A 22598-nucleotide genomic window follows, 5' to 3' on the forward strand; every position below is an offset into this window, starting at 1 on the left:
CTAAACTAAAATGTAATGTTTCCTTCCCCATCCGCCGTCCATGTTGCTCCCCTTCAATTACCGTTCTATTGCCTTCTATGTCCTCTTCTGTATTCTCTTCTCGTGGCTCCTCACTGCAAATGTTGGGCGTAATGAAGTCAGATAAGTTTTTGTGTTTTGTTTTTTTTATGGGCCATGGTGAGGCTGCAAAAATATATGCGTTCTGGGCGTGTGTTTGACATCTGGCTTAAATTAATGATGAAAGTGAGGGGCCATTGACACCGTGCACAGTGCTTGGGGATGTATTTTTTTTTTTTACAAACTACAGGGACCTCCGGTATAGGTGCAATCTTTCCACTCCTTCATCTCTGTTCTGCAAAACCAAATCTATCTGTTTTTTCCTTTAATTTGGAGGAAAGTCAGATGTGTGCATCTAATCTGTTTCACACTATATATCCACCTGATTCCTCTGCGCTAGAGCTATTTTTTGGGGACACTGCCAACTTGCCCACCACGTCCATGCGCTTTACAGAGCTTGGGTGCGTTTGCGCAAACGTAACGCAACAAGTCTCTCCTGCGAGGGATTGCAAGTTCGGGGTGTCGGAGTTAAGCCTCCACTGGCATACATCCAGCTCGTGGTATTGGGGATAAGAAATGGTCAGCTGACGTCTGGTTGCCGTGGGCAACACCACCCTTTCCCTACCCGCCAGTTTCCGTGAATGTCTGCCTGAGCCGGCAGCGCCCCAACAAAAGGGGGCAAGAGTCCGCATCTTACGATGCCAAGAGGGGTCTGAGATCTGGGTTGTACGGTAAGAATCAGCCGGTGTCACCATAGGGACAGTCCATGCAGTCGTTGAAGAGTTTTCAGCAGTTGCTTGATGACGTCACCGACCTCCCTGACAACCGGTGTTTCCACGGCAACAGCATCTTAGCCGTTGGTTCACGTTTCGGATGTACACAGAGCCCCCTATAGACATCTTACCCTGAGCGTCGCTATAGACCATTTACATTTAATTTGTGCATATTACTGCAGCTAAAGTCTACAGCGGTGGATGGTTATAATTAGCATTCACTGTCTAACAGTAGAAGACTAGCAGACCAGCTCATTATGAAAGGCAGGTCCACCGCCCCGATGAGCCCCCTCTGAACAGATGGAGGGGCAGCGGCTCCCACCCCCCTCTGCGGACAGTCCCAGTGCCGTCAGGAGGCATGACCCAAAGGAACAAGGGCGCGGGTCTGTCCGCAGCGTTGCAGCACCCCTGGACGATGCCCGTGGTCTGAGTACACTATTGGTGAACGTGGCCAGCCTGGTCCGAGCGGCAGCGCACTCCCAAAAGGCGGCTCAGGTACTTTAGTATGGCGGAGGCGGAATCTGTAGAATTTAGAGTTGCACAGACACGGGGTGGTTCAGGTAAAGTTATTGGGATGAGAAGAAATTTTTATCTCTAGGGAGAAAACGACATAATAAAAATACTAAAATGTATTTCTGGTTCAACATTTGATATCGGTTAGGTGGAAACGGCTGGTTTGGTTTGTACTCCATGTTACATTGACCTTTCCTACCAACTGCAGTGACACACGCTGTACGCAGTACTACAATATAATAAATACAGATTTCTAGAGAAAGAAATGATTACATTACCCCACTCTGCCCAATGAAACCCAGTTGGATCTGATCTAGGTGGAAGAACTTATTCACCATTGTGCTTGGACGGGCCCGGAACTGATGCTTCCTCTAAGGAGAGATGTCAACATTGTTTTGTCCATGGTGTTTCGTGCAGAGACCACCTGATTGGACAGATTCTGGGTCATCCAATAGACACAACCTGTGTTAAGAACTGCTCCAATATCGCTTAAATTTCCCTTTGCTCAATATGATATGCCAGCAACGTAATACGTCTGTTCCCAATCCATAAATCATTTGCTATCATTCAGAAATGATCAATACTGTAAAATTATTTATAGTCTGTAGGTGGTTCCACAACTGGCAAAGTGCCTCAACCGTAAACCTAACGGTGATATAGAAGGCGCTGCGTTATTCATTATTGTTTATTTAACGCCAATCATTGCGGAGCGCTGTACAGAGAACATGTAATCACACACAAGTCCGTTTTGGCAGAATTCAATTAACCTATCGGTGTATTTTTGGACTGTGGAAGCTATAGTAAAATATATTGTTATATTTACATAATATATGGCAAAAAATTACAGTATTTACACATTCACTTTATCTTTCACTGTTCAGCAAGAAACCACAGGCACCAGCATTGTTCTGCAGCATTAACCTTACTCGGGAAAGGATGTGAGGTCATAGTGCTTGTTGGAGTAATATAAACGTGTATCGACTGCAGTAGAATAGTGTCCCCAGGTGGCTTCGTTAGCATTAATCTACCTGTCACCTAATCACACCGGAAGCAGCCATGTTGTGGACTCGTGTTTGTGAGAATTCGGTCTATCAAGTTACTAGGAATCTGACCTAACAGAACCAATAGTTCCTACTGAACTGATTCTGATGAATATTGGTTTAGCCAATAAAATGGCCGCTTCCACTGAGCACAGACGTCCACTACACTAAAATGGCAGAACACCTGTCTTCATTTCCTCTTCAATCCACCATGACAGCCACTGCAATGGTAAGTTCCCTTCTGGTTTAGGTTGAGACAGTATAAATAATACACCCCCAGACTGTATACAATCCTGCCCCTCTTCCTCTGTCTCTGGTAGTGTTTGGTATTTATCTGTAGTGTAGGGGCTTTCCTGCTTTTCAGGTGTCAACAACACATCATCTGTGTTGCAAGTCGACGTGTTTGGCTCTCCGGGAATCCAGCATTCTTCAGGAAAGACTTGTCTACTAATGAATCTAGACAGACTAAAGACCTAGAAGGTTTAAATCGTGAGCATTTTGTTGTAACACATACAAGTTTGTGTGGAAGAATGAAGAAAAAATTCAACAGAAGCTCATAAATCAATTTTTTGTGATGATGGGACAGAGAAACGGAGCTTGGTTCCAAATGTAGACTAAACTATAGTTAGTATGTAGGCCTCAACTACTAATCTTGAAGATGATGGTCCGCTAAGGGATACTCATGAAGAGAAAGATGGAGATTTGATTTAAAAAGCTTCATATTTTATTTGAGACCACACTGAAGACGAGTTTGGCCATGGCCTCAGTAACAGAGAGCTCAGATTATAGGGAGAGACACATTGTACAGCCATGGTGAGCAGGGAATACATATTGAAAAGTATTGAGGTTAAGCATAGAGGCATAACATTTTAATTGCTTTTTCAGCACGGTTAATGGCATCCACCGCTGTGGTCACGAGCTCTCGGGTTGCACCCTTGGGCACCTGATACTCCATCAAAAAAATAGTCGAGTCAATATGCAGTTCGATGGGTCTCTAATTTTTGGAGATAATTTAGACACCACAATACAGAAGTCTTCGTTGGGTAAATTTAACTGCTTGCCATGGGATGGGAGGTCAAAATACTTCTCTTCTTCCTCGTCCCATCAACATATGAAAGATTTGAGAAGTTCTAGACCAGAACTACACCAGACAGATTAGGCGCACTAAATACAAACAGTATTTTTGAGTGTCCAGACTTAAGGGGAGGACAAATCAGAGGACTCCACATTGATTATTGTCAGGATTGGGGCAGAATCACACATAAAGCATTAATGTGAACACACTCTTACAGATCAATGAGTTTTGGACACTAAGAAAATGGATACAAGGTAGAGTTGCTTCAGTATCCCAAGAAAATCTTCTTTGTCCATTCCAAAACCCGTAAGCATCAGCCAAGTTGGAAGTCTTACACAATGATCTGCAAACTTTAATGAAGGTCTAAGTAATTTATCTGGTTGCTGTAGGTCAAGAGGGTACAGGTTTTTATTAAGGACTTCTTTCGCACTGTTCTGAACTCAAAGAGACTCAACAGACTCCAGACACTTTTACATGGAGTCTGTGAAATATATCCTCATGGCCGTCAGCGAAGGGAATTTTCTCTAACATCAATAGACCGTTAGGACCCCTATTTTCATATCCCCGATGCAGTTCATCACAGGAAATTCCTCAGGTTCTGTGTCATGATGTGGCACTTTCAGTTCATGTGCTTGTCCTTTGGCCTGGCAATCACCCTGAGAACATTTACCATAATCTTGGCAGAAATGAGAAATCAACATGTCGTGATATGGCCCTAATGCGGAAGACAGGCTTGGGGTGGGAAGTTCTGAGCACATTGTCAATTACAGGACAGCTCAAGCGATTGCCTTTCTGCAAGAACACGGCTGGATTTTGATCAGGACCAAAGCTTCTAAAGTTTCTGGGGTGTCCAGATAAATACCATACAAAACAAGGGTCTCTGTCAGAAGAAAGGTGCATCAAGATCCAGTCACTGTCACATCACGTACAGACTTATCTCCAAGAAATAAGGAAGGGACTTTGATTGTTGAGAATTTCCTCCACCTATAGAGGTCATTCCCTGGGTGTCTTGGCTCATACAGGTTCTCCAGCTGGAACTACTGACCCAGTGGGGTCACAGATTTCTCTGAAATGTACCATAAGACTGTCAAGGACCACCAAGGAGTCTCAGCTGATGGCAAAGACCAAAATTAAAGGCAAGAGGAGTGTAGCTTCTAGAGCCGGTGGGTAATTCTCACAATGGGTAACCAACCTTCTGGAACGAATAGCACAAGGGACATGGCCACGAAGCGAGTAAAACTTCCTGTAAATGTCTTAGAAATGAGAGCAATGTGGAAGGCAATTCAGCATATTTATCTTCAACTAAAAGGGAAATCTCAGATTATTCTCAAACTACAACCAAGACGATTGCGTCCCTCATAAATCGAGAGGGAGATACCAGAAGCAGAACCATGAGGGCCGAAGTAGGAAAAATAATGTCTTTGTCAGAGAAAAATCTGAAGTTACTTTTAGCGTTGCATGTAGCAGGCCGACAGAGCACAGCAGCCGAAAACAGGTTCAACCAATAACTGTTCCAGCTACTAATAGAAAAATTCAGGCTTCATCAAGTGTATTTTATGTCACTAAGTAAGAATATCCTAATCCTTCTCGGCACCAAGCTCCAGACAGAGGGAATAGATGCTTTGACAGTTACGCAGACGTTCCACCTAGATTACGTCTTTCCTCCGTTTCCATACATAACTCACATTAGAAGAAAAGGCAGAAGTGATAGCGATCTTTCTGTGGTTTCCTGTAGCCTGGAAAAAGCTCCGGGCTCAACTATGGCCTCTACTTCTTCGACCAGATCCTCTGCACCAAGGCCCGAATCATCATCATAGCCAGAGCAACTAGCTGTCATGGCATGGAGATGGAGCAGCTCAGACATAAGGAGGTCAATGAGCAACACACTTTTGTAAAAACTCTTCAAGAATCTATTACAGAGTTTGTAAGATGTTTATCATGGGCTGTTGGTCTAAATTCAATCCAACTGCAGCGACTGCTCCACAGATTGTTGACTTCAGCTGGGGTCTTACCTTATCTACATTCAAGTTAAAAGTATCTTTTTTTTATACCAAACTAACTTCAGAAGAATTACTTGATTCTTCCAAACAGTGAAGAGGATTCATCCCTCAATCAGGTCTTTTGTAGTTCTGTTGGACCTCAATTTAGTGCTCAACCCTCCATTGTCTGACCCTTTTGAATCCACTGCCCCATTGGAGCTTACAATCTAAATTTCCTAACATACACACACGTAGATGCAAGACCAAGAGAGACTAAGTTCAATTTGATAGCAGCCGATTAACCTACCAGTATGTTTTTGGAGTGTGGGAGGAAACCGGAGCACCCGGAGGAAACCCACGCATACAAGGGGAGAACATACAAACTCCGTACAGATAAGGCCATGGTCAGGAATCAATCTCATGACCCCAGTGCTGTGAGGCAGAAGTGCTAACCACTGGCCACCGTGCTGCCCACTGAATAAATTATTGATTATGCAGCATATGTGGCTGATATGTTCTTATGTAGCCCTTCCTACTATATTGCTTGAGTACCTTCCATGGTGATGACTGCCATGGAGAGCTGCAGAGGAACAAGTAGTGTAAATTAGTTACTGTTAACTCTCTTTCCTCGAAATACTCCATGGCAGCCCAGTTTCCCACCTTTGCTTGTATATTTTTCCAGACAACATGGGAAATTACACTAAGACGTAGAGGAAGAAGACGAGCAGCGTTATATACTGTCTTTGGGTGGATTATGTTATTCCACCTTTACCTAAACTATAAAGTAACCAGCACATTGTATTGGCTGCCATGGAGTATTTAGAAGAAACAAAAACTATAATTTGCTATTTTGCGGTGCAGTCAGCAGGGGGCATTAGAGATTTAGGCAGATAATAGGTGTCCGACATGCTAATATTGGTGGAGTTACCCAATGCCTTGTCCCTCTGCTCCCAGCTGACCCATCGATGTCTGACGGGCGCCCTGACGCAGGCCAGTGATGCCATGAATTCCTCCCGTGTGGTGTTCCAGGCCACCTGGCAGCTTGGGCAACATCTGCTGAATCAACAAGGACAAGCCGGGTCCAAAGAGATGTTCCGGAGTCTCCCAGACCTGAGGTTGAGCTATGAAACCTTACAGAGGGTCCTGAATAAGACAGAGGATGGTAACATCATAGCTATGCATTATACAGCAACTCCTCAAAGGTCAAACTTGTCGTGGGTGCTGGACCTTACCCGCTATGTTATCAGTCACCTTTATATAGTGGCAACATATTATACAGAGCTTTACAATAAATATTAAATCAGTCCCTCCCTATGGAGGTTACAGTCTAAATTCTCTTTCACACTCACTATCATTCACCTACCAGTAGGTATTTGGAACTTGGGGGAAAATGGAGCAAACAGAGAACGCCCAGTTACTAACATTGCATTTAAGTGCAAGATGCCCCCTGAATCCTAGCAACCAATCAGCAGTTAGCTTTTATTTGTGCAGCGCAAGTTAGACAATGAAAGCAAGGCTCTAATTGGTTAGTGGGGTACAGTGCAAACTTTGCACCTAAACGCAAGGTTACTGTGTTTAATTGGCCGAGTTGCTGAAAAATATACAAATATATAAACAAGCCAGAGATTGACGAGATGCGATGCATTAAAATGCATTCCAATTACTGCACTGTAATTATCTTTTTGTTTTATTGATTCGGATGTCTTTGGCAATGACCATTGTAAAACCTCCCGTAATACTGATAGGGTGGGTTGCAGAGAATGTGAGACTACTACTACAAATACATTTTTTAAATTTCATGTTCAAACCATACAGCGGTGACGATCTGTAGCATTATACCTACACTCATGTTCACCTAAAGAGCTGGATGCCGTTATATTATAATGTTACGGTACTTTGTTCTATAATATTATATGGTGCAATCATGGTGACATCTAGTGGATGAAATGAAGAACGCATGTCACAAGGCAGAAACTAAACCACAATCTCTAATTATGGAGGATATATACCCTGGGCAGACATGAAAGCAAACCAAGGAGTAGGGAGGTCACTTACGTTTACATTGAAGAGAGTGCAGCTGAAACAAGAGGAGTGAGTGTGCATCAGGATGGAGATTGGCACAGTAGTGAGAGGACATTAGTGTAGGTGGGAGTAGGGTAAGTGCTTATTAAGAGATGGATTTTCAGAGGGCGTATAAAGATTTTATGGCTGTGGGGAAAGTGATCGGACGCGGTAGGAAATTCCATAAGTGGGGAGCAACACTGGAGAAGTTTTGTTGGTGAGAGAGGTGGTTACCAGAGACGAGGATCAGAGGAAGATCTAAGAGGGAGTGAGTGGGAGTATTTTGAGTTGGGATTTGAGATGTGTGAAGGGATGGGGTTGAGGGCTTTGTAGGAAAGGGGTAATGGAATTGGATTCTGGTGGACACGGTGTGGTAGGTAGATTTGCAGAGAAAGATCAGTCTTGCTGGAACTTTTAGGAGGATTCAAAAATATTGTTTTCCAGAGACAATATTAAGATTTGACGCCTGGGGGAGAGTCTAAACAGGCGTGTTAGGGATTCTATTGGCAAAGTCTCGTAGGCTCGAGTGAGAGGTGGTTATCAGAGATGACACCAGGCGCAGGTCCGAGGCAGATCTGAGAGGGAGAGGAGTTCGAGATTTTATATTTTCGGTGTTGCTGAAGGCTTTGCAGAGTGTGAGTAAGGAGGATATGAAGAGACAGTGTAGTGATTTGCTTAGAGGTACAGTGACAGAGAAAGACTGAATGAAGCAGGGACAGATGGGTGGATAGAAGCCCAGATAAGAGGAGGTTGCAGTAGTCCAGGCGGGAGATAAGGAGAGAGCGGATTAGAGTATAAATTGCATCTTTGTTAAGAAAAGGGCGAATTCTGGCAATTTTCGAGTTGGAAGCAACAGGACTGGGAGAGGGACCGGATGTGAAGAGTAATTCTGTAGATTGACCCATAGTGCCTGGTAGTATCCACTATATAATACACAGACATAGAATACACAGAATAGATTACAGTGTTGTGATGTGTTATACAGATTGGACTGGGAGTTACATATATAACTCTGTAACCTCCTGTCTGTATCCTCACAGCTCTCTGTCACCCTGAAGAACAGATACATACAATGCACACCAGGTAAGTGACACATAATAATGATGTAATCAGGTCTCACGCGCTCTGTGGCCACATCTGAGATATCTTCTGTCTGTTTCACAGAGAATGTTCCCCGAGCACAATGGGAGGACACCCCGAGAACGTGAGGATTATCCAGTTATCTAACTGTCTGTTTCTGTACATAGAAGTCTCTGTTTCTGTATATAGACGTCTCTCATCGATCTCTCTCTGTATCTGCTCTAGGGGAATAACCTGGTGAGAGAGCAAACTGTGACTGAGAAGACGACTCACCACAAACAGGTACTAACTTGTTCTGTAGCGTACGGGGCCACATATCAGTACAGAGAGTAGTGGATCAGTGTACGGGGCCACATATCAGTACAGGGAGTAGTGGATCAGTGTACGGGGCCACATATCAGTACAGGGAGTAGTGGATCAGTGTACGGGGCCACATATCAGTACAGGGAGTAGTGGATCAGTGTACGGGGCCACATATCAGTACAGGGAGTAGTGGATCAGTGTACGGGGCCACATATCAGTACAGGGAGTAGTGGATCAGTGTACGGGGCCACATATCAGTACAGAGAGTAGTGGATCAGTGTACGGGGCCACATATCAGTACAGGGAGTAGTGGATCAGTGTATGGGGCCACATATCAGTACAGGGAGTAGTGGATCAGTGTACGGGGCCACATATCAGTACAGAGAGTAGTGGATCAGTGTACGGGGCCACATATCAGTACAGGGAGTAGTGGATCAGTGTACGGGGCCACAGATCAGTACAGGGAGTAGTGGATCAGTGTACGGGGCCACATATCAGTACAGGGAGTAGTGGATCAGTGTACAGGGCCACATATCAGTACAGGGAGTAGTGGATCAGTGTACAGGGCCACATATCAGTACAGAGAGTAGTGGATCAGTGTATGGGGCCACAGATCAGTACAGGGAGTAGTGGATCAGTGTATGGGGCCACAGATCAGTACAGGGAGTAGTGGATCAGTGTACGGGGCCACATATCAGTACAGAGAGTAGTGGATCAGTGTACGGGGCCACATATCAGTACAGGGAGTAGTGGATCAGTGTATGGGGCCACAGATCAGTACAGGGAGTAGTGGATCAGTGTACGGGGCCACATATCAGTACAGAGAGTAGTGGATCAGTGTACAGGGCCACATATCAGTACAGAGAGTAGTGGATCAGTGTACGGGGCCACATATCAGTACAGGGAGTAGTGGATCAGTGTACAGGGCCACATATCAGTACAGAGAGTAGTGGATCAGTGTACGGGGCCACATATCAGTACAGGGAGTAGTGGATCAGTGTACAGGGCCACATATCAGTACAGGGAGTAGTGGATCAGTGTACAGGGCCACATATCAGTACAGGGAGTAGTGGATCAGTGTATGGGGCCACAGATCAGTACAGGGAGTAGTGGATCAGTGTACAGGGCCACATGTAAGCAGGGAGTAGTGGATCAGTGCACGGGGCCACATGTAAGCAGGGAGTAGTGGATCAGTGTACAGGGCCACATGTAAGCAGGGAGTAGTGGATCAGTGCACGGGGCCACATGTAAGCAGGGAGTAGTGGATCAGTGTACGGGGCCACATGTAAGCAGGGAGTAGTGGATCAGTGTACGGGGCCACATGTAAGCAGGGAGTAGTGGATCAGTGTACGGGGCCACATGTAAGCAGGGAGTAGTAGATCAGTGTACGGGGCCACATGTAAGCAGGGAGTAGTGGATCAGTGTATGGGGCCACATGTAAGCAGGGAGTAGTAGATCACTGTACGGGGCCACATGTAAGCAGGGAGTAGTGGATCAGTGTATGGGGCCACATGTAAGCAGGGAGTAGTAGATCACTGTACGGGGCCACATGTAAGCAGGGAGTAGTGGATCAGTGTATGGGGCCACATGTAAGCAGGGAGTAGTGGATCAGTGTATGGGGCCACATGTAAGCAGGGAGTAGTGGATCAGTGTATGGGGCCACATGTAAGCAGGGAGTAGTAGATCAGTGTACAGGGCCACATGTAAGCAGGGAGTAGTAGATCAGTGTACGGGGCCACATGTAAGCAGGGAGTAGTGGATCAGTGTATGGGGCCACATGTAAGCAGGGAGTAGTAGATCAGTGTACGGGGCCACATGTAAGCAGGGAGTAGTGGATCAGTGTATGGGGCCACATGTAAGCAGGGAGTAGTAGATCAGTGTACGGGGCCACATGTAAGCAGGGAGTAGTGGATCAGTGTATGGGGCCACATGTAAGCAGGGAGTAGTGGATCAGTGTATGGGGCCACATGTAAGCAGGGAGTAGTGGATCAGTGTATGGGGCCACATGTAAGCAGGGAGTAGTAGATCAGTGTACAGGGCCACATGTAAGCAGGGAGTAGTAGATCAGTGTACGGGGCCACATGTAAGCAGGGAGTAGTAGATCAGTGTATGGGGCCACATGTAAGCAGGGAGTAGTAGATCAGTGTAGGGGCCACATGTAAGCAGGGAGTAGTGGATCAGTGTATGGGGCCACATGTAAGCAGGGAGTAGTAGATCAGTGTACGGGGCCACATGTAAGCAGGGAGTAGTGGATCAGTGTATGGGGCCACATGTAAGCAGGGAGTAGTAGATCAGTGTACGGGGCCACATGTAAGCAGGGAGTAGTAGATCAGTGTACGGGGCCACATGTAAGCAGGGAGTAGTAGATCAGTGTACGGGGCCACATGTAAGCAGGGAGTAGTGGATCAGTGTATGGGGCCACATGTAAGCAGGGAGTAGTGGATCAGTGTATGGGGCCACATGTAAGCAGGGAGTAGTGGATCAGTGTATGGGGCCACATGTAAGCAGGGAGTATAGATCAGTGTACGGGGCCACATGTAAGCAGGGAGTAGTAGATCAGTGTATGGGGCCACATGTAAGCAGGGAGTAGTAGATCAGTGTAGGGGCCACATGTAAGCAGGGAGTAGTGGATCAGTGTATGGGGCCACATGTAAGCAGGGAGTAGTAGATCAGTGTACGGGGCCACATGTAAGCAGGGAGTAGTGGATCAGTGTATGGGGCCACATGTAAGCAGGGAGTAGTAGATCAGTGTACGGGGCCACATGTAAGCAGGGAGTAGTAGATCAGTGTACGGGGCCACATGTAAGCAGGGAGTAGTAGATCAGTGTACGGGGCCACATGTAAGCAGGGAGTAGTGGATCAGTGTATGGGGCCACATGTAAGCAGGGAGTAGTGGATCAGTGTATGGGGCCACATGTAAGCAGGGAGTAGTGGATCAGTGTATGGGGCCACATGTAAGCAGGGAGTAGTGGATCAGTGTATGGGGCCACATGTAAGCAGGGAGTAGTGGATCAGTGTATGGGGCCACATGTAAGCAGGGAGTATAGATCAGTGTACGGGGCCACATGTAAGCAGGGAGTAGTGGATCAGTGTATGGGGCCACATGTAAGCAGGGAGTAGTAGATCAGTGTACGGGGCCACATGTAAGCAGGGAGTAGTGGATCAGTGTATGGGGCCACATGTAAGCAGGGAGTAGTGGATCAGTGTATGGGGCCACATGTAAGCAGGGAGTAGTGGATCAGTGTATGGGGCCACATGTAAGCAGGGAGTAGTAGATCAGTGTACAGGGCCACATGTAAGCAGGGAGTAGTAGATCAGTGTACGGGGCCACATGTAAGCAGGGAGTAGTAGATCAGTGTATGGGGCCACATGTAAGCAGGGAGTAGTAGATCAGTGTAGGGGCCACATGTAAGCAGGGAGTAGTGGATCAGTGTATGGGGCCACATGTAAGCAGGGAGTAGTAGATCAGTGTACGGGGCCACATGTAAGCAGGGAGTAGTGGATCAGTGTATGGGGCCACATGTAAGCAGGGAGTAGTAGATCAGTGTACGGGGCCACATGTAAGCAGGGAGTAGTAGATCAGTGTACGGGGCCACATGTAAGCAGGGAGTAGTAGATCAGTGTACGGGGCCACATGTAAGCAGGGAGTAGTGGATCAGTGTATGGGGCCACATGTAAGCAGGGAGTAGTGGATCAGTGTATGGGGCCACATGTAAGCAGGGAGTAGTGGATCAGTGTATGGGGCCACATGTAAGCAGGGAGTATAGATCACACAGAGTCCCTGAGAGCATATGGAGAATTCTCGTCCTCTCCTGATCCTGGTTGTTCCTTCCAGCTGGACGCTGTGCGCACCGAGGAGCACATGGGTGGAGCATACGTGACACAGCGACGCCGCTCCCCACTCCGGTCCACCTCTTCCTGCACCAATGGTCTCTCTCCCTTACTGTCTGAGGAGCTGAACTCTACCAAGGTACCAAATATACCTGAAAACACATCTACCGAGCTGGCCGCTGCGGTGTACAATGTATATTTTATACTGTATAATACAATTAATATTGTCTGCTTTGGTCTTTTACAGCCAATTGCAAAGTCCCCAAACTGCAAGGGTTCCAGCTATGTCACCAACAAGGTTATTCACCGTGAGAGGTGCCAGCACTCAGTCAGTGACACCGAGGAACCTCTAGTGCTTACCCCTAATGTGAGGCCTGTACCTCCACCGTAAGCTGACTCTGCCACCCCGATCTTGTGCCTTCAGTCTGATAACAGCTCAATAAATGCATATTTCTGTAAACGTAATGTAGTCTAATATCTGTCCGTTGTCCTAATACAATGTGAAAGACGTCTTTTGTTAATTAAAACTCAGTAGTTCACTTATCAAACCTTCTAAATAGGAAAAGTGATGGTGTTTCCCATAGCAACCAATCAGAGTCTAGCTATCATTTATTTAGTGCATTCTAGAACAGTAAAAGCAGAATCTGATTGGTTCTTATGGACAACATCTCACAAAGGACAAACGGAAAACTGTTTATGCGAAGAACGGCGGATGTGTTTACAATGGACCAGACTGGTCATGAAGTCGGACACATACTAACCACACATGCTACATGGCTGCACTGCACTATCACACGCACACGTTGTATGTCTGCAGAGTAATAACTGCAGAGAAATTTTAAAACAAGACGCATGTGACCTGCTGAAGTTATACAATCCAGAGCAGTCTTCACTTCATGTCCCAAATAAAATAAAACATTAGTAGTAACCTAGTCCAACTTGTTTTGGTAATTTTGGTTCATCAGAACCTTTAATAATGGGAAAACAAGGACTATGAGTGAAAGAGTTTGGGTGGAAAGATGGGGACTGTCCCGGGAAAAACAGGGACATATATGGGCACATTTTGAATACGGATTGGCTGCACATAGGTGCCCCGTGCCTCCGGCTAGGGGAGAATTAACCGTAGGGAAAATGTTTCCTAGGTGGTGATGCCAGCGGCGCTGGGGAAGGGAGGGTAAAGGAACAAAGTACAGGGGCCCCGGCCTGCTGGTGTAGTGTGAGGAGCCACCAACCTGGTGTGGACACAGCCCTTTTCGGCGGCTATAAATGGGATCCCAAAAAGTTGCAGTACCGGGGCTCAAAATTTGTTTTGGCGACTCTGGCTGTAATTAGCATAGTCTCATCGTATCCGAAGTCACTCTATCCAGCTGCAGGAAATCAAAGCAATCAACAAGTCATTAATAGGTTTGTGATTTGTAAGCAGACTTTTCACTGCTAGACACAAAATCTCAGATGTAAGAGGGAAGAAAGGACAATTCAGTATCATTGTGTTATATCCGGTGTCCTATTTGTATAATTGCCAATATTATCAAATAATTTCCAGAGTCCCTTTGGCACTGAGCATGTGCATCTAAGTGCGTCATATGTGGTCCCGTCTAGTGGGACTACAATCTCCATCATCACCTTCATTACAGCAGGAATATTGTGTTTTTTAAATGCACATCAACAAATGATACTGTATATTAATACCTCCAGGGCTGCTCCCATGCTGGTTACTAGCAGTGGCCGGTTTCATGAGGATTATTCAGCATTTGATGGGGTCTTTGTATCAGCTCCATTGTAAATGAACCTTATTTCTCACAATGTGCAATTATTTCCAGCAGACACTAAATTCTGATCTCCGGTCACATAGTCTGACATTATAAAGATCGTTATCTTACAATTACTAACATGTTCCTAATATAAGCCTTATGTTGCAGCTTGGTTATAGTATCCCTACCTATGTATAAGAAGGTAGAGAATGTATTTTTATAATTAAAATGTTCTCAGATGCTGGATAATCAGACATTTAATGATCTTTAATGGAAATGAGCCATGCATATAAATGGAGCTTATAAATGGAGTCTATCTGAAGTCAGCCCCAGCAGTAAGAGGAGCACAGTGACTGATAATTACTGTAATAGAGCAATGAATAAGAGACAGTGATTAGCATGTAAAGCAGGTGACGTCACACAGCCTGAGTGTCCTCCCAGCAATCTGTCCCCCAGCAGGTGGCGCTGTAGTTTATCATCCCAGCTCTCTATCCACCCAGCCCATTTTCTATCACTATGCCTCGGAGCCGCTCTTTCCTACCTTCACCTCTCTATGATAGAGAAGGAGACGCTCTGTCCCTGTCTCCCTCTCTCTCTCGTCCTGCAGGAGACGCTCTATCCCCCGGAGCTGGTTTCCGTGGTCCAGAGTCCAGTTGGTGACGTCAGACGACAAGATGTCTGAGGAGAATATTTTCCTGTTTGTGCCCAACCTGATCGGTGAGAGACGGGGGATGGTCGCCGGGTGTTGTACGGGGCAGCAGGGGATGTAATACACATGTATGTGACTGTAATACATCATACACACCTTGGTGGTGCGGATAATCGTACATTAGCCGGCTGTCTCCCTGGATAATGTCCGGTGTACAGTGGTCTCTGGGGCTGGTGCTCACCCCAGGGGTCATCAGCAGAGTAAATGTTATTTATAGATAATATAAGTATTGGTGGTTGGATAATGTCAGCATTAGCCAGCCACTGACTGCTCTCTTCTCCTCAGGTTATGCCAGGATACTTTTCGCCTTTGTGGCATTTTATTTCATGCCGAGCTCCCCCCTGGTGGCCTCCACCTTCTACCTGCTGAGCGGTCTGCTGGACGCCTTCGATGGGCACGCGGCTCGTGCCCTGAACCAAGGTGAGGGGAGGTGTACAAGGGAGCCCGGGCAGATGAGGGGGGGGGGGGGGGGGGGCGGTGTACAAGGGAGGCCGGGCAGATGAGGAGTGGGGGAGGGGGGGTGTACAAGGGAGCCCGGGCTGGGAAGTGACATCAGTTTATCTGTTTTCTTCTCTCTAGGGACCAAGTTCGGAGCCATGCTGGACATGCTGACCGACCGCTGTGCCACCATGTGTCTGCTGGTCAACCTGTCCCTCCTGTACCCATCGTACACCCTGCTCTTCCAGCTCAGCATGAGCCTGGACATCGCCAGCCACTGGCTGCACCTGCACAGGTACCCCGTCCCCGAGAGACCAGGGGGAGACAGGACAGCTATAGCCCGAGACCTGGGGAAGACGGGCCGACTATTGCCTGAGACCAGGGGGAGATGGGCCAGCTATAGCTTGAGACCAGTGGGAGTCGGGCCAGCTATTGGCTGAGACCAGTGGGAGTCGGGCCAGCTATTGGCTGAGACCAGGGGGAGTCGGGCCAGCTATTGGCTGAGACCAGGGGGAGTCGGGCCAGCTATTGGCTGAGACCAGGGGGAGTCGGGCCAGCTATTGGCTGAGACCAGGGGGAGTCGGGCCAGCTATTGGCTGAGCCCAGGGGGAGGCGGGCCTGCTATTGGCTGAGCCCAGGGGGAGGCGGGCCTTCTATTGGCTGAACCCAGGGGGAGACGGCCAACTATAGCCTGAGCCCAGGGGGAGACGGGCCGGCTATTGACTGAGCCCAGGGGGAGACGGGCCGGCTATTGGCTGAGCCCAAGGGGAGACGGGCCGGCTATTGCCGGTGCTGGAGGACAGCGACACTACATCCTCCCTTCCATTACAGCATTCACAACACTTCAAATCCTGGCTTTAGAGGGATTCTGATGATGTATTAATTCATTTCCCTATTGTCTAATAAGTTTTAAGGAACAACTGTTTAACAATATTGTTGTTATGTGACTTGAGCTAGTCTCCATGAAGGTAGTAGTTAGGGGGCTTGCAATGCTCATCAAATAGTATAGTTCCATTATTTACATTCTCTTCCTCGTTCTGTTTTTCCTCCCAGAGCTGTCCTGTCAGTCAGATTAAGCTAGGGTCACCCTCTCCTCTTAATATATGGCCTGCACCATAATCTGGGCTCCACATGGCCTAACGTCAGTAGACACGTGACATTTAGGGGGGCTGGGTATGGTGTTGGGGGAGCGGTCAACATAATATAACACTGTCTATTTTATATACGGGTCCTTTGTGTTAGACGGATGGAACCGGACGATTGTACCACACAGGTTTCAAGCCCTTGATTCAGTCAAGTTTGATCACGTTTGAATCACTTTGAATTTGTTGAACAAGTCTTATTGCCGTTAATGCTCCTGTGAAATGTATCATTATAATTAATCCACTTTCAGGAAACAGAATAAACGATGATACAGCCACTGAGACAGATGAGTGCAGGGGGTTTGTATAGACCTAATTCTGGGCACTCTCTCTCCTTTCCACCAGCTCAACCCTGAAGGGCAGCGACAGCCACAAGACCATTGACCTGTCGGGTAACCCGTTGCTTCGGCTGTATTACACCTCGCGGGTATGTATGCCCTACGTGTATGGCGGCCTATGCCCTCATTGTGGTCAGTGTTGTGCAGTTGTGTCGCACCTGTAATGCACACTGATTTTTGTCTGGTTGTTTTGTTGCAGCCTGTCTTGTTCCTGATGTGCGCCGGGAACGAACTCTTCTACTGCATGTTATACCTGTTGCACTTCACCGAGGGACCAGCAGGTGGGCGCTGTGTGTTCTGTCAGGATCATAGAGTGGGGAGGAAGTTATATAATGAAATATACTTATTGACCTGTCTCCTGTTCCCCTCTCTTCAGTCATGCTGGGCCCCTTTGGAGTCATCGGCGTTTTCCGTATCATCGTCTGGCTCTGCTGTCCGGTCTCCCTCCTTAAATCTCTCATCAGCCTCCTCCACCTGGTGACTGCCTCCTGTAATATGGCTGCCTTGGACTGCGCTGAGCGTGCCAAGAAGAAATAAAAAAAAGAAAAAGGGTCCATTCAGGGAAGTTTACAGAGAAACATTTGATATGTTGACATAATATATTACCTAAATATATACTTATTATATACTGTATCCTTACAGCATCCCCAGACCACTCTCTGTGGCTGAGAGATCACCCGCAGCCTGAGGCTGCACTGTATTACTGTCCCCTATGGATGCGTTAAGTTATATCTGGCACCACCTAGTGGTTGCATCAAGTATTTCCCAAGAGTTGCACTTACAAAGCAGTTTAGTAATGCATTGGAAGATTATAGGGTTGATGTATGAAATTTCTGGATTAGGAATGTGTTGATCACTCATCCGAGCACTGATTTGTTTAAACTTTTACTGTTTGAAAGTTTTGGGTGGATACAGGTTTGTTTTTTTTTACAAATATGCAATTATGTACTGTATAAGTTAATTTGTTTTTAATTTTCAGATATTGTCTCCTGTATGATGTTGTACAATAATAAGGGATCAGCTTCTTTTCTTATTCATGTGGTTGTTACTTCTATGTCAATTTATCTATAGTTTTGCTCCTGGCATGATTTGCACAGAGAACCCGTCTGTCTCCTTCCGGCACTGACACTCATGGCTGGGATTAAGGCCAGAAAGTCACCACAGGAAGCTGTGGTTTCCTCTGTAGGGAAAGGAGTCTGACAACCAGTATGCGGACAGTTTACTGCTGCTGCCAGATTGGGGAATACATTTATTCAATTTACAGGGATAGAAATTACTCTCAACCTGTTCCACAGAGTAGGACAGACATGGGAGGGACGTCACCCCTCTGCTCCCCTCTCTACCCCCCCCCCCCCCCCTCTGCTCCCTGTCCCCACATCCAGTCGGGACAGTAATACCACTTGTAGCTGTTACATTTCTGCTCAGGGATAAGTAAAACGTATGGGAACCGTACTAATGAAAGTACACCTTATTGGATCTTATTGGACCAGATGTGTAAATTGAGGGATTCACAAGAACCAATCTCTGCTCCTGTATTACAGACACACAGATATACGCTCACAGAGCTATATTGATGGAGAGTAGATGTCTGTGTATAGACGTGTAGGAAGTTACACAACAAGTGTATTATAGAGATTTCTGTTACAGCCAGTCGCAGAATATTGAGTTACTTTCCATCTGCAGAGCGTTGCACATCTGTCTCTGTGCACCATTCCTCCTGTAACGACAACCTGTGAATTATAATAAAGGTTGATTACCACATCTGTGTTTGTGTGTCTGGCTGTACAGTTACATGAGCTGTCGCTGCCTCATTCTGTGTACTAGATCTTCATATCAACACCCTGATCCAATTCCTATATGTCCCATTTCTATGGATATTCCAAGCAAGTTTGTGCTTCACAAGGCGATTATTGTTAAATATCCATTCTGTTTTGATGTGATAAATGCTTAGCTGGAAAGGAAATGAAATGAAAGGGGAAAAGTGGAATTTAAAAGCATTTACTTCCAGATGTTCATCAAGGTGTAATAAACAACTTGCCGTAAAGGAAGAACTAGAGATAGGGAATGTCTGGTAGGGTTTTGAACCCGAATCGGTCATTAGATGAATTACTGATTAGGAAACGGATGTTATCTCAGTGCTGTCATGATTTTCTTTCAAGTGAATCAGTCAAACAATACGTGAACGGCTTCTGGACTTGTTATGACCGAGCGCTGCATCTGGTGTAACATTCTGCACACATTGTAGTAGAACGTACGCTTCAATCCAGTTGGTTGAGAGGGACTGTGACAGGGTGAGAATACCTCAATAACGGGTGCCCACAACTCTGAATATGCAGAAGCACATCAAGATAAATCACATAGAAATACAGTTTGTTTCTATTGGTCATGGCTGAATGCATAAATCTGCATAATTAAAATTGTGTACATAATATGAACGCCTTCCTCCGTACACTTGCCCCAATGCCAGCTACTGGAAATCAGTAAGAAGCAGAGAAGAGAGGGCCACACTGCTGAGTGGCCCCTTCTTGGTTGCCCCAGGTACCAAACTCGGAATACGAGTAAAACGCTAAGATTTTAAGATATCTGACACATTCTAACTCCACTACAGGACAACACCAGCGCATGGCACGCCTCAATCCCCATGACCCATGGCAAGCAGATGGCTTCATGAAGCACAATCCCACTTTGGTTCTCAGATCACCTTTGGCTCTACTTTACAGATGGATGGGACATCCGGGTTGAGTGACTGTGGGAGATGGATCTGTCGGAGCAGACGGGGAAGGCTCATCCTGATTTGCTCTTGTGAGATAGTGAGGTAGACATAACCCTTATCCTAAGAGGTACATTGGGTGGCTGAGCGTTCTCCATTTTATGTAATTATAGCAGAATGCAAAGCCCAGAGGCAGCCACTGGCTCATTACTTTCCCTGGACACATCTTATAGAGCCACCAGGTGAAGACATCATCTTCATCCTAAAAGTGAAAAGAAGATAGAAAGGCGCCCTCTAGTGCTGTAACTCAATATTAAATCCCCAGTTTGTGAATAAATACAGTTAAGTCCATAAATATTGGGACATCGACACAATTCTCATATTTTGGGCTCTATACACCACCACAATGGATTTGAAATGAAACTAGCAAGATGTGCTTTACCTGCAGACTTTCAGCTTTAATTTGAGGTAATTTACATCCAAATCAGGTGAACGGTGTAGGAATTACAACGTTTTCTATATGTGCCTCCCACTTTTGAAGAGACCAAAAGACTAATGGGTGTCACACACCCAGGACACCTCTTTCTATAGACCAAGCCAGATCTCTTGTGCTGCCACCAAACTGCCTCTACATCACCATAAGCAGAGGTGGGAGAAGAAGAGGAGTATATAGCTCCCGGAGACCTCATGGTATCCTGATCCTCCCATGCTTAGTTGTCGTGAGGCTACATGGAAACATACTGTCTATAGGGCCATAGTGCAAACTATATTTCTTTTTCCACACCATGCACATTAAATATTTATATTTTAAGCAAAACAGAAGACTCCCAGCAACTGCAATCAAAGAAGAACTCCATAAAATTAGACAGGCTCTATCGGTTGATACAGTTAAAAGACATCTACATAATGTAGGCCTAAATGGTCGCATATCTTGCAGAAAACCATTGTTGAGGTCTGTAAATAAATTAAAACGCCTTCCATGGGCCAAAGCACACCAGTATTGGACACTGGATCAGTGGATAAAAAGTCTTTTGAACTTTTGTAATCGAAAGACATCAGTATGTTCAACGAATGGTCGGAGAACTTGTGTTAGATAATTGTATAAGTCATACAGTTAAAACATGGTGGTGGTCATGTCATGATTTGGGGTGGTTTTGGTGTAGGAATTGTTGGAGATTTAGTTCAAATAACATCAAATATGGATAACAAATGATACCACAGTATATTAGTACTGTACCAAGTGGAACTCAATATTGGAAAAGGGGTTCATCATGGAAGAAGATAACAACCCTAAGCACACTTCTAAACTGTAGCAATTATTTGAAAAGCAGAAAGTTCTCCAAATTATGACATGTCCTCCTCAGTCACCTGATCTCTATCGCATTGAGAAACTCTGCGATGAATTAGACAGAAACGTTTGTTTAATGGCTCCAACAAATAATAAAAACTTATGGGAATGTCTGACCGAGGACTTAGAAAGACATAACTTTACGAAACTTTAGAAAAGTGGTGTCTCAATTGCCCAAACTTTGTGAAGCAGTGGTACGCGCAGAGGGAGGACACATTGATGAAAGCCGAATTCAATCTGAATTTTATGTTCTGTGAAATTATAAATAATTTTGATAATGTTTAGTTACAATATCATGTGAAACATTGTCATAAATAAATATTTTCATTACTTCACTACTTTTTGCCTTTTATTAACAATTATTTTCCTTGGCCAAAGACTTTTGCATGGTAGTGTACATCTTCCTGCTTAATTGTAAGATCTGTTTGTTATAGCTTGTAACACTTGCTCAAAAAGCATGCTGATATATTACAGACAGGTGTCTCTTTAATTAAATGCATTGAGATTAAAGAGTAATGTGCAGCCCTTAAGAAGGTTAGAGGACCACTCATGTGGCTTCATAAATGTATCAATTTGCAAGTTTTGCACCTTCCCATAATTTATATGTCATTTCAGTGTGTTGGTTTTGCATTACGCAGACATAGTGCGTGTTTTTCACAATAACATTTTAATTGCATTTTTCTTTTTATTAATAACATTAATTTCCAAATAATATAAACCGTCATAATATAAAAAATAATCCAGGAGGAATACACAGTATATAGAAGGTCAGCAAAGAAAGAGACACTAGCAGCACCATCTTCTCTTAAACAGTTTTTGTTTTATTAAAGATAGTTTAAAATATAACAAAAATATGATTTATTTTTACCCAAAACAATTCCTTTCATATAGACAGTGCTTTTCCAGGTACACAAAATGAGTCACTAGTAATAGTGAGGAAAATTATAGTCGATAATTACAGCTTGTAAGTTCTCCCAGTTTGGAAGGACAATTTATAATTCACACATAGCGGATATCACAGCTCAATGTATAAAGATGACAACTGCAGCTGTTAGAGGTAGTAATTCTTTTTTGCGGTTAATGCTATTTTAGAAAGAATTTGGAGTCAGTTCCTAGTTATGCGGGATGTTTTTTTTATGTTCGTCAGATATGTATAGGTAGCATCCCATAATAAGCCAGCAGGATAATTACAATTACCAATATTTCCTCTCCTTCAGTCTCTGCTGTGACCCCTGGAATTAGTAGCCACACGGGCCTATGTGTTATCTATAAAGTGATTCTGCACTGCCAACTGCAGAATCTCCTAAAATATACTATACTTTAAAGTGTATTTTCTTTGGACTAAAAATTGGTCTTCTATTACAAGCTCTGCCTGATCTCCCTTGACTTTTGTGAATGAGCCTCTTTATATGCAAAAGCCAGCAGTGTCATAATGATTGACACTGCTGGC

General features: G+C 45.2%; 2 protein-coding genes across 2 annotated transcripts; both read left to right on the forward strand.

The window, feature by feature from the left end:
• The first annotated feature begins 1083 nt into the window (after positions 1-1083).
• LOC142098600 (uncharacterized) lies at positions 1084-13168 on the forward strand. The gene is made up of 7 exons (XM_075181433.1): positions 1084-1325; positions 6392-6599; positions 8539-8581; positions 8663-8702; positions 8804-8860; positions 12717-12851; positions 12960-13168. The coding sequence occupies exons 1-7, from the start codon at positions 1131-1133 to the stop codon at positions 13101-13103; spliced, it is 822 nt and encodes a 273-aa protein (XP_075037534.1). The 5' UTR covers positions 1084-1130; the 3' UTR covers positions 13104-13168.
• Positions 13169-15055: 1887 nt separating this feature from the next.
• CDIPT (CDP-diacylglycerol--inositol 3-phosphatidyltransferase) lies at positions 15056-18851 on the forward strand. The gene is made up of 6 exons (XM_075178930.1): positions 15056-15180; positions 15458-15592; positions 15752-15905; positions 17098-17179; positions 17290-17371; positions 17467-18851. Exons 1-6 carry the CDS (start codon positions 15138-15140, stop codon positions 17625-17627), a joined length of 657 nt encoding a protein of 218 aa, XP_075035031.1. The 5' UTR covers positions 15056-15137; the 3' UTR covers positions 17628-18851.
• Positions 18852-22598: the final 3747 nt, after the last annotated feature.

This window comes from Mixophyes fleayi, chromosome 7 (genome assembly GCF_038048845.1).
Source record: "Mixophyes fleayi isolate aMixFle1 chromosome 7, aMixFle1.hap1, whole genome shotgun sequence".
In the NCBI taxonomy this organism is placed as follows: domain Eukaryota; kingdom Metazoa; phylum Chordata; class Amphibia; order Anura; family Limnodynastidae; genus Mixophyes; species Mixophyes fleayi.